This window comes from Pan paniscus, chromosome X (genome assembly GCF_029289425.2).
Source record: "Pan paniscus chromosome X, NHGRI_mPanPan1-v2.0_pri, whole genome shotgun sequence".
In the NCBI taxonomy this organism is placed as follows: Eukaryota; Metazoa; Chordata; class Mammalia; order Primates; family Hominidae; genus Pan; species Pan paniscus.
Genome location: NC_073272.2, coordinates 38,846,380 through 38,860,908, shown reverse-complemented (window position 1 = coordinate 38,860,908; position 14,529 = coordinate 38,846,380). Strand labels below are relative to the sequence as shown.

The 14,529-nt window shown below is 39.7% G+C and overlaps 1 protein-coding gene across 1 annotated transcript; it reads right to left on the bottom strand.

The window, feature by feature from the left end:
* Positions 1 to 11,596: 11,596 nt before the first annotated feature.
* Positions 11,597 to 13,362, bottom strand: LOC100982791 (putative protein FAM47C). The gene has a single exon (XM_003805972.4). It carries the CDS (start codon positions 13,299 to 13,301, stop codon positions 11,742 to 11,744), a length of 1,560 nt encoding a protein of 519 aa, XP_003806020.1. The 5' UTR covers positions 13,302 to 13,362; the 3' UTR covers positions 11,597 to 11,741.
* Between the last annotated feature and the right edge of the window lie 1,167 nt (positions 13,363 to 14,529).

Sequence of the window (14,529 nt, the reverse complement as noted above, 5' to 3'; positions counted from 1 at the left end):
CATATTACACAGTGCTGGGCACAAAGAGAGCCCTCAATAAATATTAGCTAGCTATTGTTATTTCTGCCTTCAAATGGGAAAACGTCTCAGCTGGAATGTCTTTGTCCCTCCTTCCTCACCTGGAAAATGCAAATTTAGCATTCAAATACTGACCCTGTGCAGCTCACCCTAAGTGCCCTCAGGTGAGGGTCCATCCTGTATGCCACCTCCTCTGATTAGAATTAATCTGCTGTGGGTGCTGTAGCCCCTCCTACTCTGGGCGCTCCTTCAGAAGAGGGACCAGATGTCCTTGAACATCTAGGACTCCTAAGCCCTCCATAAATATGTATAAAATGGATCAATAATTGAAACCAAAAATCATCTCCCCGCATGGAGATTTGCCATGTACATGGCATAGTTTCTAGTCAGGCAAAATAGAAAACCACCAGAAAGCATCTGGTTTTGAAAATGATAGTTATGAGATGCATTTTTTATGAGACAGTTACTGTTTAAAGGAAAAATTTTAAATAATGCATTCTGTAAATTCCTGAACTATAGTCTCTTATTTCATCTATATGGCTTCCAAGGAAAATTTTATATTACCAGAATAGGACTTTTACCTTTTTATGCATTAACTTTTTCATTAACTTATTACTTCAACAGTAAATCATTTAAAATATCTATTCTAAGGCATTATATGTTTTAAATGCCTACAATAGGGCATGAAAATATGAAAGTATCTTCCTTAGCAGGATTAAATGGAAATATCATGGTATGATAATGACTTACAAAAAGAGATAATGTATATTTTGCAATTAGGCAAAATATTCCACATTTGCTGTAGAGGGCACAAGTATCACTTTTTAGGAGTTTTCCTAGCCCTTCCTCACTTTGGTGTGCTTTCAACAACCAGGCCAACATCCGGAGCTTTTCTTCAGGAGGAAAATGCCACTCAGGCTAAAGGAACTGCTTTTCAGTGATTGTAGATGCGGAAGTATGAAATCATAGCTTCTTTGATTCAGATTCGGACAACTCTGAAGGCTAACTTACACTCCAGAGTTTACTCCTGATAACATGTTGAAGCTATCCTCTGTGAGACTGGATCTAAAATGGTACTTTGACTTGTCATTTTATCTTTTCCTTTTTGCTTCTCTCATTCCCATTAGCAGTCCCCCAAGCCCTCCAGGAATATCATTAATAAATCAGTTGCATGCCAATCATCTTCTCAGGGTCTGTTTCTGAGAATCATGACTGAAAGCACTTTTAATGCTATATTTCTGCATAAATATATAAAAATACATACACAGAGTTTTACACACTCAGCATTCTTTAATACTTTTTTATTTTGCATTTATCAATTAGTCATTTATGTTTTTATACATCTGTACTTTCCATTGTGTTAAAGGGTCCTTATGAATGGGAACTGATTTATTCCCATTGTGCCCCTTTTCTCTGCCCTCTTCCTGATCCAATGCCTCACAGACTCCTATACAGAGTAAGTGCTCAAAGATGTTGTGTTTTCTCAAATAGGATAGAATACACATTCATTTTATAGACATATGCATTAATTAAGTCAAATGTGATATCTGAAGAACTTAAACCATATATTCTTGAACGATTATTTTTCTGGGAAGGCAGAACAAATATTTAAAAGTCTTATATGACTTAAAACCAAGTGAAATTTTCTTTGAAATGAATTCATCATAAAAAGCAGTTTAAAGTAAGAAATGGTGAAAATAATTGTACTACTGCAAATTCTGTCTTTTGGACTATTTTGTGATTAATGCCTACTAAAATTATTCAAATGTAATCTGACAGATTTTTCAAAAAGCCAAAATTAGAAATGAAAAAGGAGACAAGAGATTTCATCAAATCTCTTTTCTTTGCCATCCAAACCAGTCTTACTCAATTTCCTTTCATGAATTCTGTTTCCCTAACATATTTTCAGTTCAGCCACATTTGGGCTACAGACATGCAAAACTCTCATAGCATGCAAATGAAATTAGCAACCTGGCTGACAAGCAAAATGCACCTTTTCTCTATGGCCTAACAGGGACATACCCCTGGAGAGGGAAAGTGGCCCTTCCTGAGTATGTTTGCTTTGACTCAGTTGCCTACAATGCCTTGGAATATTCTTCCCATCAAGCACTTGGACATTGAATTTCAGAAGTCATCCTATGAGACTAAACTGATCTCCACCTTCAACAAATTTCCATGCAAATTAGGCTTCCATAAACATATAGCATGACCAAAAGAAAAAGCTGTTGCAGAAATTCTAAAGACCTAAAGTATTTTTTTCATCACTTGTCACACGTGTTAAAGAAAAGTCATTTTTCCATGAGCTTCCCCATGCCTGAGTTGCTACCTCAGGCCAGCTCTTTATAAAAGTTCACAATTGTTTCAATGTGGTTGTTGCTATTTTCACTGTATAGTTCTTCATTCATTGTCATGGTTGGCCCTTAATACAAAGGTACGAGAAAGTATTACTGGAGGATAGCATGCTACTAGCATCAGGGTATGTAGACAGAAATGTGACTTTCTAAGATAAGGCCAAAAAATGATGGTGCCTTTGTGCAAGAGAAAAGTGTTTTTCTGTTTCTTTCAATAATTACCTATATCAGAATCACTTGGGAGGGCTTGTTAAAAACAAAATTCTCAGGATCCATTCTTTGAATCTAAATTTCTAGAGATAAGACCATTCCATTTATCAAGCTCCACTTGACCATCACCGATTGGCCCAGGAGTAAGCCTATGACTCAAACAGAGCTAATGAGAGTTCTTCCTTAGAATTTTAAATTTATGGCCACTGGACGGGGTGCTACGTGAGGATCCGGAACTTTGTTTTGCTCTCTGATGTATGTGTATCACCTTGAATAACGACGGTTACATAGTAGGAGCTTATTAAATTGAATTAGTGGAGTATGTCTCAGTTTCCCTTTGATGGACAACATTGTGAATTGTGAGGCAGCCATATTCCCCTATGCTTAGAGGAATACAAACAGAATGAGACTGTTCTAACAACACTCAAGTTCCTAATTCCAGTTGTCTTTTCTGCCTAGCTATTTCCCTGTCATTCCCTTGGTTTTGTGAGCCAATAAATTGTCCAAATTTGCTTGATTTGAATTTCAAACTAAAACAGTTTAATAAGTATAGCTAAGATCTTAAATCTCTTATTTTTTAAATTATTTTATTATATTTTTACCACACTTTAGCTTACAACCAACTTCTAAAATAGATTTAAAATCTGAGATGCTAAAAAGTAGAGAAGACTTGCTTAAGGTCACATACTAGTGTATGGAAAAATCGGAAATAAATTTTTTATCGAATCTTCCTTCTTGGTGGAAAAGGATAAGTAAAACTTGGAGGAGATTGAGAACTTTGAGGTGTTTTTACCTGTAATGCTTTCCAGTTAGCTTAGCATTATAGCAAAACTGGTTTAGTGATGATGGAGGGTTTCAGCCACTGGGCACTTGCAGAAATCTCATTGTACTAAAGACAGATTACCTGATACATTGTTGTCTACCCCAAATAAATGTATTATCTGTCAATGGAAAGTAAGAGTAATGGGAACCACTGATGTTGACTTAATATTAACCACAAGGAAAAACTGGGTAGTGATGGTGGTGATTCAGAAGTGTTAGGAATAGGAAGAGTAGTACATTGTTGTCATACACATTGTCTGACGTAGATCCTGGATATATCTGGGCTCATGTTTGGGAAGCAGTTATTTCAAAATTCTCACAGACAAGAATAAACTCTTTGACAGTTACTTTGTAAGTGTGGGGGTGAAACACTCAGACAAACTGGGAACATTTTGCTTGCCCAGCAGCCCACAGCCTTTGCTTTGGCATCAACATCCTAATTTTCATTGGGGAATCACTTCTTTCCCACTCTCATAACATGTTCCCAGGCATAAGCATGTGACCAAAGTTTGGCCAACCAGGTTGGTTCTGGAATGGGCATGTGACCAAAACTAGGCCAAAGAGAGTCAAAATCTTGAGAGAAACACTCCTTTTCTTCATTTTATTTATTTATTAAATTTAACTTTTATTAAGTTCGAGGCACATGTGCAGGTTTGTTATATAGGTAAACACGTCATGGGGGTTTGTTGTACAAATTATTTTGTCACCCAGGTATTAAGCCTTGTACCCATCAGTTATTTTTACTGATCCTCTCCCTCCTCCCACTGTCCACCCTCCAATAGGCCCCAGTGTCTGTGGTTCCCCTTTATGTGTCCACAGAGAAACACTCTTTTTCTACGAAGATTGCTAAACTGTAGAAAAAGCCTGCCTCAAAATGAATCCAACCTGGGGCGGGGAGAGGACAAGGAGGAAGAGGAGGCAGGAGAAAGGGAGAAAAATTTCACATCATTATTTTAGCACTTAGTGTAAGCCATGCCAGGATCTCTTGGTTTCAACCCATCAGTTCTCTTTTGGAGAAACTCGGGGCGAGTTGAGTTCCTGCCTAATACAGAGGCAGCTGAAGAGTTCATTGAAGTTGCAGAGAGAATTTGCTGAAAGACAAAGATCTTAAAAACACAAAGATGAGATGGAGGCAACTAACCAAATATGAATTGGAAGAATGGCATGAAGCCCAAAAATGGCATTAGAAAGGCAGAGAGAGTTTAGGATTATTAAGTAAACATGCAAAAAGAAGACACAATTCCTTTCTTTTATTCTCTGAGAAAGAAGAGACAAAAAGTTACAGGAGTATTTGTTGTTTCATAACAGTTGATAGAAGGAAGGCAAAACTATTCCATTTCTTTTATCTTTATTTTTTCATTGAAGAAAATTAATTTCAAACTGAAAAAGTTAGAACAACGAAGATCAGGAAAAAAGAGAAACCCTGGATACTTACAAAGATCAGAGGTTATATCATTCTGAAAATAACTTTTGCTGATTTAAACAGAAAAGGAATTTATTAAAAGAAAATTGTGTAGCTCACTGAAACTCTGGGAGGGCTGGAAAGCTGGGCAGAGGCTGAGGGGCAGGAATGTTGCTCTAAATCACCCCACATAAAAGCCTATTGAGGACTCAGTTGCCACCATCACTATGTAATAGATGATACAGTTTGTGTCAGAACTACCACAGCATGGGACATTTCATGCTGCCACTAAGATCCTGTCTCTGCTTCCCTGGGAATTCGATCTTGAGACAGCCAAACTTTCCACCCAAGGTGAATCTCCATAGTCACAGATATTTGGCATGGTTAGCTTCAATTCAAAGCCTGATAGTACTGACAAGAGCATCTGATTGGCAGAATGTTGTCGTGTACTCACATCCTAGCTGCAAGGAATGTTGTGAAAAATCTGAATGTGGCATTTTCAATTATGTAAAAGGAAGTGAGGTCTGACTTCCACTAAATCTCACAAAGTGAGAATTCCAAGAAATAATTGTCATGGCAAAAGTTATAAAGCTTTCCCTCTATGTTTTCTTCTAGGAGTTTTAGAGTTTCAGGTCTCACATTTAAGTCCTTATTCTATCTTGAGTTTATTTTTGTATATGGTGCAAGACAAGGATCTGATCATTCTTTTGCATGTGGCTATACAGTATTCCCACCACCTTAATTGAAGAGAGTACCCTTTTTGCATTGTTTATTCTTCGTAGTTGATCATATATGGGCAGGTTTATTTCTGGATTTCTAGTCTGTTTCATTGGTTTATATGTCTGTCTTTATGCCAGTACCATACTGTTTTTTTTATTACTGTAGCTTTGTAATATATTTTTAAATTAGGAAACACGAAGCCTTTAGTTTTGTTCTGTTTTTCTGAAGAACAAAGAGAAATAATGTTCTTTCATGTTGCTATTCAGAGTTCTTGGTGGTTCCATATGAATTTTAGGATTTTTTTTCTATTTCTGTAAAAAATATCATAAGGATTTTGATAGGGATTGCATTGAATTATAGATTGCTTTGAGTTATTGGACATTTTAAAAATGTTTTTCCTATCCATGAACATGAGATGCCTTTCCATTTATTCATGGCTTCTTTAATTTATTTAATCAACGTTATATGTTGTCCTAGTCTGTTTTCTGTTGCTACAACAGAATACCTGGGTAATTTATAAAGTAAAGAGGTTTATTTAGCTCACAATTGTAGAGGATGGGAGGTCCAAGATCAGGTGGCTGTATGTGGCCAACTTCTGGTGAGGGCTTTGTGTGTCATAACATGGCAGAGAATTGGAAGGGGAAGCAGGCACATGCAAAGAGGCCAAACATGAGAGGCAGCCTTACTTTATAACAACCTACTCTCATGATAATGAAATCAGTCTCACAAGACCAAGAACTCACTCCTGTGAGAAAGCCATTACCTAATCACCTTTTAAAGTTACTACCTCCCAATACCATTACACTGGCAATTAAATTTCAACATGAATTTTCGTGGAGATAAACTACATACAAACCATAGCATATGGTTTTCAAAGTACATGTCATTCACCTCTTTGGTCAAGTATTTCTAAGAATTTGTTCTTTTTGATACTATTATAAATGAGATTATTTTCTTAATTCGTTTCAGACGGCTCATTGTTAGTGTATAAAAACACAACTAAATTTTGTATATTGATTTCCTTACCTGTAACTTTACTAAATTCATTTATTTGTTCTTCTTCTTCTTATTATTATTATTTTGGTTACATCTTTAAGGCTTTCTATATATAAGATCATGTCATCTGCAAATAGGGACAATTTAACTTCTTCCTTTCCAACTTAGGTGCTTTCATTTCTCTGTCTTGCCTAACTGCTCTGATAAATATGTTGAATAATAGTGCCAAGGGTGTGCGTCTTTGCTTGTTCCTGGTCTTAGAGGAAAAGTTTCAGTTTTTCACCACTGAGTATGATATTTGCTGTGGACTTTTCATATACAGCCTTTATTATGTTGAGGGAATTTCCTTGTATTCTAGGTTTGTTGAATGCCTTTATTATAATAAAATTGAATTTTTAAAAATAGTTTTTTGAATCTATTAAGACAATCATGTAATTTTTATTCTTTGTTCTGTTAATGTGTTACATTATTGATTTGCGTATGTTGAGCCATCCTTACATCCTAGGGATAAATATCACTTATTTGTGGTATATAATCCTTTCAATGTGTTAAATTCAGTTTGCTATTATTTTTTGAGGATTTTTGCATCTATATTCAAGAATATTGGCCTGTAGTTTTCTTTTCTTGTAGTGTCTTTTTTTTGGCTTTCCTGTTAGATAATGCTGGCCTCATAAAATGAGTTTGGAAGTATTCTATCTTTTAAATTTTTTTGGAGGATTTCAAGAAAGATTGGCCTTAATCTTCCCTTAGATGTTTGGTAGAATTCCCCTATGAAGCCATCTGGTCCTGAGCTTTACTTTGTTGGGAGGTTTTTTATTGTTGCTTTTTGAGATGGAGTCTTGCTCTGTCACCCAGGCTGGAGTGCAGTGGCTCGTTCTCAGGTCACTGCAACTTCCGCTTCCTGGGTTCAAGGGATTCTCCTGCCTCAGCCTCCAGAGTAGCTGGGATTACAGGTGCCCACCACCAGGCCCAGCTAATTTGTGTATTTTTAGTAGAGAGGAGGTTTCACCATGTTGGCCAGGCTGGTCTGGAACTCCTGACCTCAAGTGATCCACTCGTCTCGGCCTCCCAAAGTGCTGAGATTACAGGCGTCAGCCACCACGCCCAGCCTGTTGGGAGGTTTTTGATTACTGATTCAATGTCCTTACTAGTTATGAATCTGTTCAGATTTTCTATTTTTTTCATGATTCAGTTTTAGTAGGTTATACGTTTATAAGAATTTATCCATTTCTTCCAGGTTTTCCAATTTGTTGGTATACAATTATTCTTAGTAGTCTCTTATAATCCTTTTTATTTCCATGGCCGGGGTGCCAGTCTTGATGTGAGTATTTGCAGCAGCAGTGGTGGCAGTATGGCTTGGTGGGGGTGAGGAGCCCCCACTGGGACTGTGTGCATGTCCCTGCAGCTGGTGGTTATAGCATGGAGGTGGGGGCATTGGTGGGTGCAGGACTGTGTGCACCCTCTGTGCACGTTCATGCTGGCAGCAGCAGCCGCTCAAGGCTAGGGGCTAGTCTACTGTTTTCCGTGCCTAGTTTTGCTCTGGTGGCCCAGGTTCATGGGCAGCGTGCTGACAGTGGGGGCTGGGGGGCTCTGTGCCCACCAATGTTCTGAAGACAATGGTGGTGTGGTGGGGTTGGGGGTGGGGGGAGGAGGTGCACTCACTCCAGCAGCAGTGGCAAGGCAGGGTGCAGGTGTACCATTGTGCTGGCGGGGAAGAGAAGGCTAGGTCTGCTTGGGCATATATGCACCAGCATAGTGATGTGGAGGGTGGCCATGGGTGCAAACGAGCTGTTATGTGTTTTCAGAGGCCAGTCGGCTGGAGAACTCTGCCAGTCAGGTGTGGTCCACCAGCTATAATGTGGGCTCCAAGAGGCACCTAGCAGCTGTGCTGCAAGCAGCTGTGGCCAGGCTGGGGCCCCGCAGGAGGCCAGCAGACTGAGAGGTGCTCAGGTTGGCCTAGTCCTGTCTCATGGGTAAGACTGCCCTGCAGAGTTCAGGTCCAAAGGTTCCCCTAGGGCTAAATTATCCTGTGCAAGCAATTCTAGCCTAGGCGGATGCACATCTCTGACAGTGCTCCACTACAGTTGCTCCCACAGGACACCCTCTGTGCTCTGCCTGTGGCTGGAGTTCTACCGCTACCACTTCTCTAAGTAGCTTTCCCTGACAACTCAAGTGTCCATGGTGGTCTAGGGTCTCCTCTTGCTAAGATTCCAAAGGCCCACAGTGAGAGTGGGTAGCTCCTTGCCTGTTAAACTCTTCCCCTCTGTAGGAGTCACTGGGGGCCAGGAAAACATTCCAGTGTGCACTAGCCCTAGGAAGGGTTCCTAGCTTCTTCCCCCTTCAGCCCACCCTCTGTATTTTCCCCCCGTCTGTTCTGCCTCTGCCTAAAGCTATATGATAAGAACATGGCAGCACTGGGATGTGAACTCATTTTTGCCTAGCTCCAAAAGCCTTGCTCACTCATTCAGACTCTCAGAAATGAAAATAATTCCCTTCATCTTTGTTAAATCACATATTCCTACAGCCAAATTCTCCAAAGCTTTTGTGAAACCTATGTGATGCTGTAATACAATTGATTACTACAGTATTTATGGAATATACCATTAATAGCTTTAGGCTACACAGGCACAGTTACATATCAAGCTCTCTTGAATTCTCTCTCTTTCTAAAACCTACGGATTTGAAGTCAGGATGTTTTCAGAAGTCCAACTGGTGTTAAAAATCCAAATAGATCAAACATTGTTTCTGTTTATATCTGTATGACAACTAATACCAATGTGTGTAATTACAGTGTAGAGAAACCCACATACTTTCTGTGAGGAAAGTTTATTTTCCTGGAAGTAGCCATTACCAAGAAGCAATAGAAACCATAACCAGTGGCTCTTATTTTCCATTTACACTTTTTCATCTTAATGTTAGTATATGTGCAGCCAAAGCAAGCCCTACTTTTTCATGTTAAGCAATGGCTAAGATTGTGTGTGATATAGGTGAAGGCTATCACCAGATAAACACCATCAAGAAGTTATGTTTGTATAGTGTATTTCTGTTGTGATATTTTTAGTACCCTTCTTCCTTTCCAACTCCCTCCTTCTCTTCCACAAATGCAGGTTTTGTATTAATTCTGTGATGCCTGAGGCATTAGGCACTCCAATAAGTAATTAAGTCTCACCAGAATTTGAATTTGATGATATGGTGTCCATTGTGTAAATGAGGATACATCCTCCATGAAGTGCAAGGTCACATAACCAAATGTGAAAAGTAGGTCTGTCTCTTGCTGAAAGGAACTGAACATTGAATGCTCCTGCATGAAGCCCAAGGCTTCAGTGGACAACCTCAGAAACCAGATAACTCTGAGCCATAAGGCATGGTATTGGCCTCTCAGAAGTTGTAATAAATAAGTATGAGATTTTCCCTTATTTTGAAGGCATTAATGACTCATTTCTCTAGGATACTGATGTAAGTTCCTCAGTGGAAGACAACTGGAAAATGAGGGTCCTTGTCTACAGATATAAGATCTTAATAAAAGTAATCATGAAATTGACCTCGATGGGGAAAGCACGGAAACAGGATTACATGGCCTGAGTGAAGTCCTAACAGTAGAGAAGATTATGTACAAAGACACAAGAAACACACAGAGGTAAGAAAAGGAATATTAACTGGAGTCTGGAATGCAGGAGCATGTGAGTGTGTGTGTGTGCATGTGTGTGTGAGTGTTTATGTACCTAGATAAGTTTAGATGAGCCTGGAGAATTAACAAGTCATGCTTGCATTTTGCAAAAATATACTCGAGAAGAGACACAGGTTGGAAACCGTTGCAGAAATACAATAAGAGATAGTGGTGACATGAACCTAAGTTTATGATGATGAATTTGAAGAGAAATTCTAGGCCTTGGCTTAGAAAACAACATAGAAAATACTTGGTTCTTCAGGAACACAATACCCACAGACAAACTTCACTAGAAACAGAATTTGCACATACACAGATCTATATATCACTGCTTAGTTGGATGAAATATATGCATATACATCCATTTACAGATGGACACTTTCATCACTGAAAGAAAAAGTGCACTTCAGATCTACACTACAAATATATTTACCTACAAATTTACCTATATCAGACAGTTTTACCTGCTATTTTTGAAAGGTAAAGCAGATGCTTGATTTATCATTTTAAACTTATGAGTGCATTTTAAATTGCTATGAATGAAATGAAAATTATTTGAACTTGAACAGATATGTAAGGATATTTGATGTTGCTTGGTAGCTTTTCTCATACAGATCTATTTCGCACATGAGATTTGCCAGGGAGTTGAAGCTACCTCCTATTCTGCACTTGTTTATATGATTTGGTAATAGTATTTTGTTGTGAAGGTTTATGAACATGGTGAAATACATACATTCTATTGAGAGATATGACAAAATGGCATAACTCAAGTTTCAACTATGATTTTGATAAATAGTTTTCAAACTTGTTTTGGGGGATTGATGGAATCACAAAGGGGAAGATAACAATTTTACTATTAAAAAGTGTTAACATTATTTTGGCTATAGTAATAAAATAATTGTCATAATTATTTCATTAGAATTTTCATATAAGAAGAGTTATAGAATTCTCCTTTCACTCAGCAAATTTGGTTTGTTTGTTTGTTTTTTGAGACAGGGTCTTGCTCTGTCACCCAGACTGCAGTGTGGTGGCATGAAGCCATCCTCCCACCTCAGCCCCCCAGGTAGCTGGAACTACACGTGCATGCCACCATGCCTGGCTAATTTTTGCATTTTTTTGTAGAGACCAGGTTTCACCATGTTTCCCAGGCTGCTCTTGAACTGCTGGGCTCAAGCAATCCACCCACCTGGGCCTCCCAAAGTGGGGAGGGATTACAGATGTGAGTCAACGCACCCGACCCCATTTCTCTTTCTAAGATTAATTCTGCTTTTGTTTCTGGTTGTATGTATTTTTACAAATAATTGAAATGATGATGTAATATTCACAATGCTTCAAAAGTGTGAAAAAAGTATATGTGAATATTAATCACATAAATGATAAAATATATGAAGTAATGAAGCCAAAGAAGGTCATTAAGAAATATTTATAAACATTAGGTATTGAATTTACAGATGTTGCCAATGTTGTACATTCACGGGGCCAGTCATCATAAATTCTGACTGATGTTTAAAATGAGAGCAAGAAATACCCAATTAAGTAGTAAATTGAAAACCATCTAATCTTCTTCCGATGCATCTGTGACGTCTTCTTTGTACTTGTAAACTTGCATTGCACGTTGAATAGGAGTCTTAACAGAGTCGTAAGTCCATCCCCTCCTGGCAAACAGCCTTTGAATGATGCCAGGCATTTCATAGCCCTTGCTTAGAATGAAATCCTTAAAGGCGATTGGTACATAAAGACCGTCAAGAATGTCGGGTTCATCAGGCTTTTCAAGTACGAGCTTTGGGTCAATCAAAGGTTCATCACTTCTTAGCTTTTTCCCCAACTTAGGCTTGAGGTACCATGCTCCATACCCCATCTTCACATGCTGTGCACTATGAGAATTTGGTGCAGTCTGGATTTTCCCGTCCAAGTCTTTTTCCTGTGAGAAGAATTTGACCTCATCCATTTCGTCTAGCTCCATGCTGTACTTCAGCCCTGAGGAACACTCGTTTGCCTTCTTATTCTTTTGGTCTTGATAGGTTGCTCTGCACTCAGGGGTAAAGTCAAACAAACTGCTGATGGATTCTTCATCAACTCCTAGGTCTCCAGCCCACTTGAAGTCACGGAGTTTTCTCGATGTGTGTCTACGTTGAAGAGAGTCAGAAACACACTCCACTGTGCTTGATGTACCTTCCTGAAACAGTTCTTTTAGATGGGACGCTCCGGTCTTGGTAGGCTCCGGGCAGAGACTGGACACCCGACGAGTCTTGGGAGGCTCCAGGCGGAGACTGGACACTCGACGAGTCTTGGGAGGCTCCGGGTGGAGACTGGACACCCGAGGCTTGGGAAGCTCTGGGTGGAGATGGGACACTCCAGTCCCAGAAGGCTCCGGGTAGAGATGGGACACTCCAGTCTCGGGAGGCTCCACGTGGAGACTGGACACCTGAGTCTTGGGAGGCTCTGGGCGGAGATGGGACACTCCAGTCTCCGGAGGCTCCGGGTGGAGACTGGACACCGGAGTCTTGGGAGGCTCCGGGCGGAGACAGGACACCCGAGTCTCGGGAGGCCGAGGGGAGAATTCCCCACAGGGGTATTTACCAGGCTCCGTGGGTTCGTCGGTTGTCTTCTCCTGGCCCTCACAAGAGCCTGCGTCCTCCAGCTTCCTCTCAGGGTCCAGCGGTTTCAGTACCTGTAGTAGGAGATCTGGAGGCATATCTTCTCCCAGATTGGGGTACATGGCCAAGGGATGCTTGGCCATCAGCTGGGCTTCCACTTCCTGTACGAACGCCTTCCGTGTTGGCTGTGCTGGCGAGATCTCGGAAAATAGGGCCGCTTTCTTGAGCAGCTTTTTCTTCCTGCTTTTGGGGTCAGCTTGGGGACCTCTGAGAGATATTTTGGGGAGTAAAAACTCGTCACGGCGACAAACGAGCGTATCTTCGGGAGACGGACAGCCATAGCGGGAGTCGTCCATGCCCTCCTTCACAAATACCCAGTTCTGGGTGTCCACAGGCGGGAACCTCAGGCGCCTGTGCTTGCGCTTCGCGAAGTACTTGGAAGGCGGTTTGTCACAGTACCAGGGCGTGGAGTCCATGCCCGGGGAACTCGGCCGGTCCTGCGGCCTCTGGTCCCCCATGGTGACCCTCGCTGGGGTGCCACCTCTCCAGTGTCCGCCGTTCCAGATCCCTGACGCTCTAGTCGCTAGGAGACCGCCAGCCACGCGCAGCCCAGGTTCCTTCCTGGAGGCGGAGCAGCGCTGACGCCGCCTGCGCAGCCGGGATTCTAACAGGTGTGTAGTAGAATCTCATTCTGGGTTTCATTTGCGTTTCCTAATGACTACTGGTATTGAACATCTCTATATTTGCTTATTTGCCATCCTTATCTCTCCTTGGTTGAAGTTTCTGTTGATTTTTTCCCCATTTTTAAATTGTGTTGCTGGATATCATATTTAGTTTTGAAAATTCTTGTTCTGTTCTACATCTAAGTCCGTTATCATCTATATGATTTGCAAATTTTTCTCTTCATCCTTGGCTTTTCCCTTTCATTGTCTTAACAGTGTCTATCAAAGAGAAGTTTTTTTTTATTTGATGAAGTCCAATTTATTAATTTGCTCTTTTACAGATTGTGCTTCTTTTGATGTATCTGTGAAAACTTTGCCTATCCAAAGGTCACAAAGATTTTTTTAAATTTACATTTGTTTAAAGATTTGTAAACAGCACACGATATAGATCAAAGTACTTTAAAAAAATGTGTCTATTGCCTGTGTATATCTGGTAATTTCAGTAAAGACTATATTTTCTCCACTGAATTACCTTTGGAAATTTGTAGAATATCAGCTGTCTATATTTTTTTGTGGGTCAATTTCTTGGCACTCTTTTCTCTTCCAGATTTTTCTCTCACACAAATTTCACCCTCTGTTGATTACTTTAACTTTAAAATAAATCTAGAAATTAGGCTGTATTAGTTCTTTAACAATGTTCATTTACAAAGTTGGTTCTTCTAGGTCCTTTGAATTTCTACAGAAACTTTAAAATCAGTTTGTCAATGCCTAAAAAAAATTCCGTTGGGATTTCGATTAGGATTCTGTTGAATCTGTAGATCAATTTGTGGGTAATTGACATATTAAAAATAGGAAGTCTTCTGACCACTGAAAAAGGTACATTTTCCCATTTGTTTAAGTGATTTTTAATCTTCTCAGGAATATTTTGTATTTTTTAGTGCATATGTCTTTCACATAATTTCTCCCCAGATTTTTTCTAAATATTGCTTTTGATACTATTATATGTAGTATTTTTAAATTGCAATTTCCAATTTTTTGTTGTTAGTATATATAAATATTGAGTTTTGCATATCCATCTTGTATC

What these genes read in the sequence shown, in the direction of transcription:
- LOC100982791 (XM_003805972.4), bottom strand. Translation starts at nt 13,301, where the DNA reads ATGGGGGACCAGAGGCCGCAGGACCGGCCGAGTTCCCCGGGCATGGAC.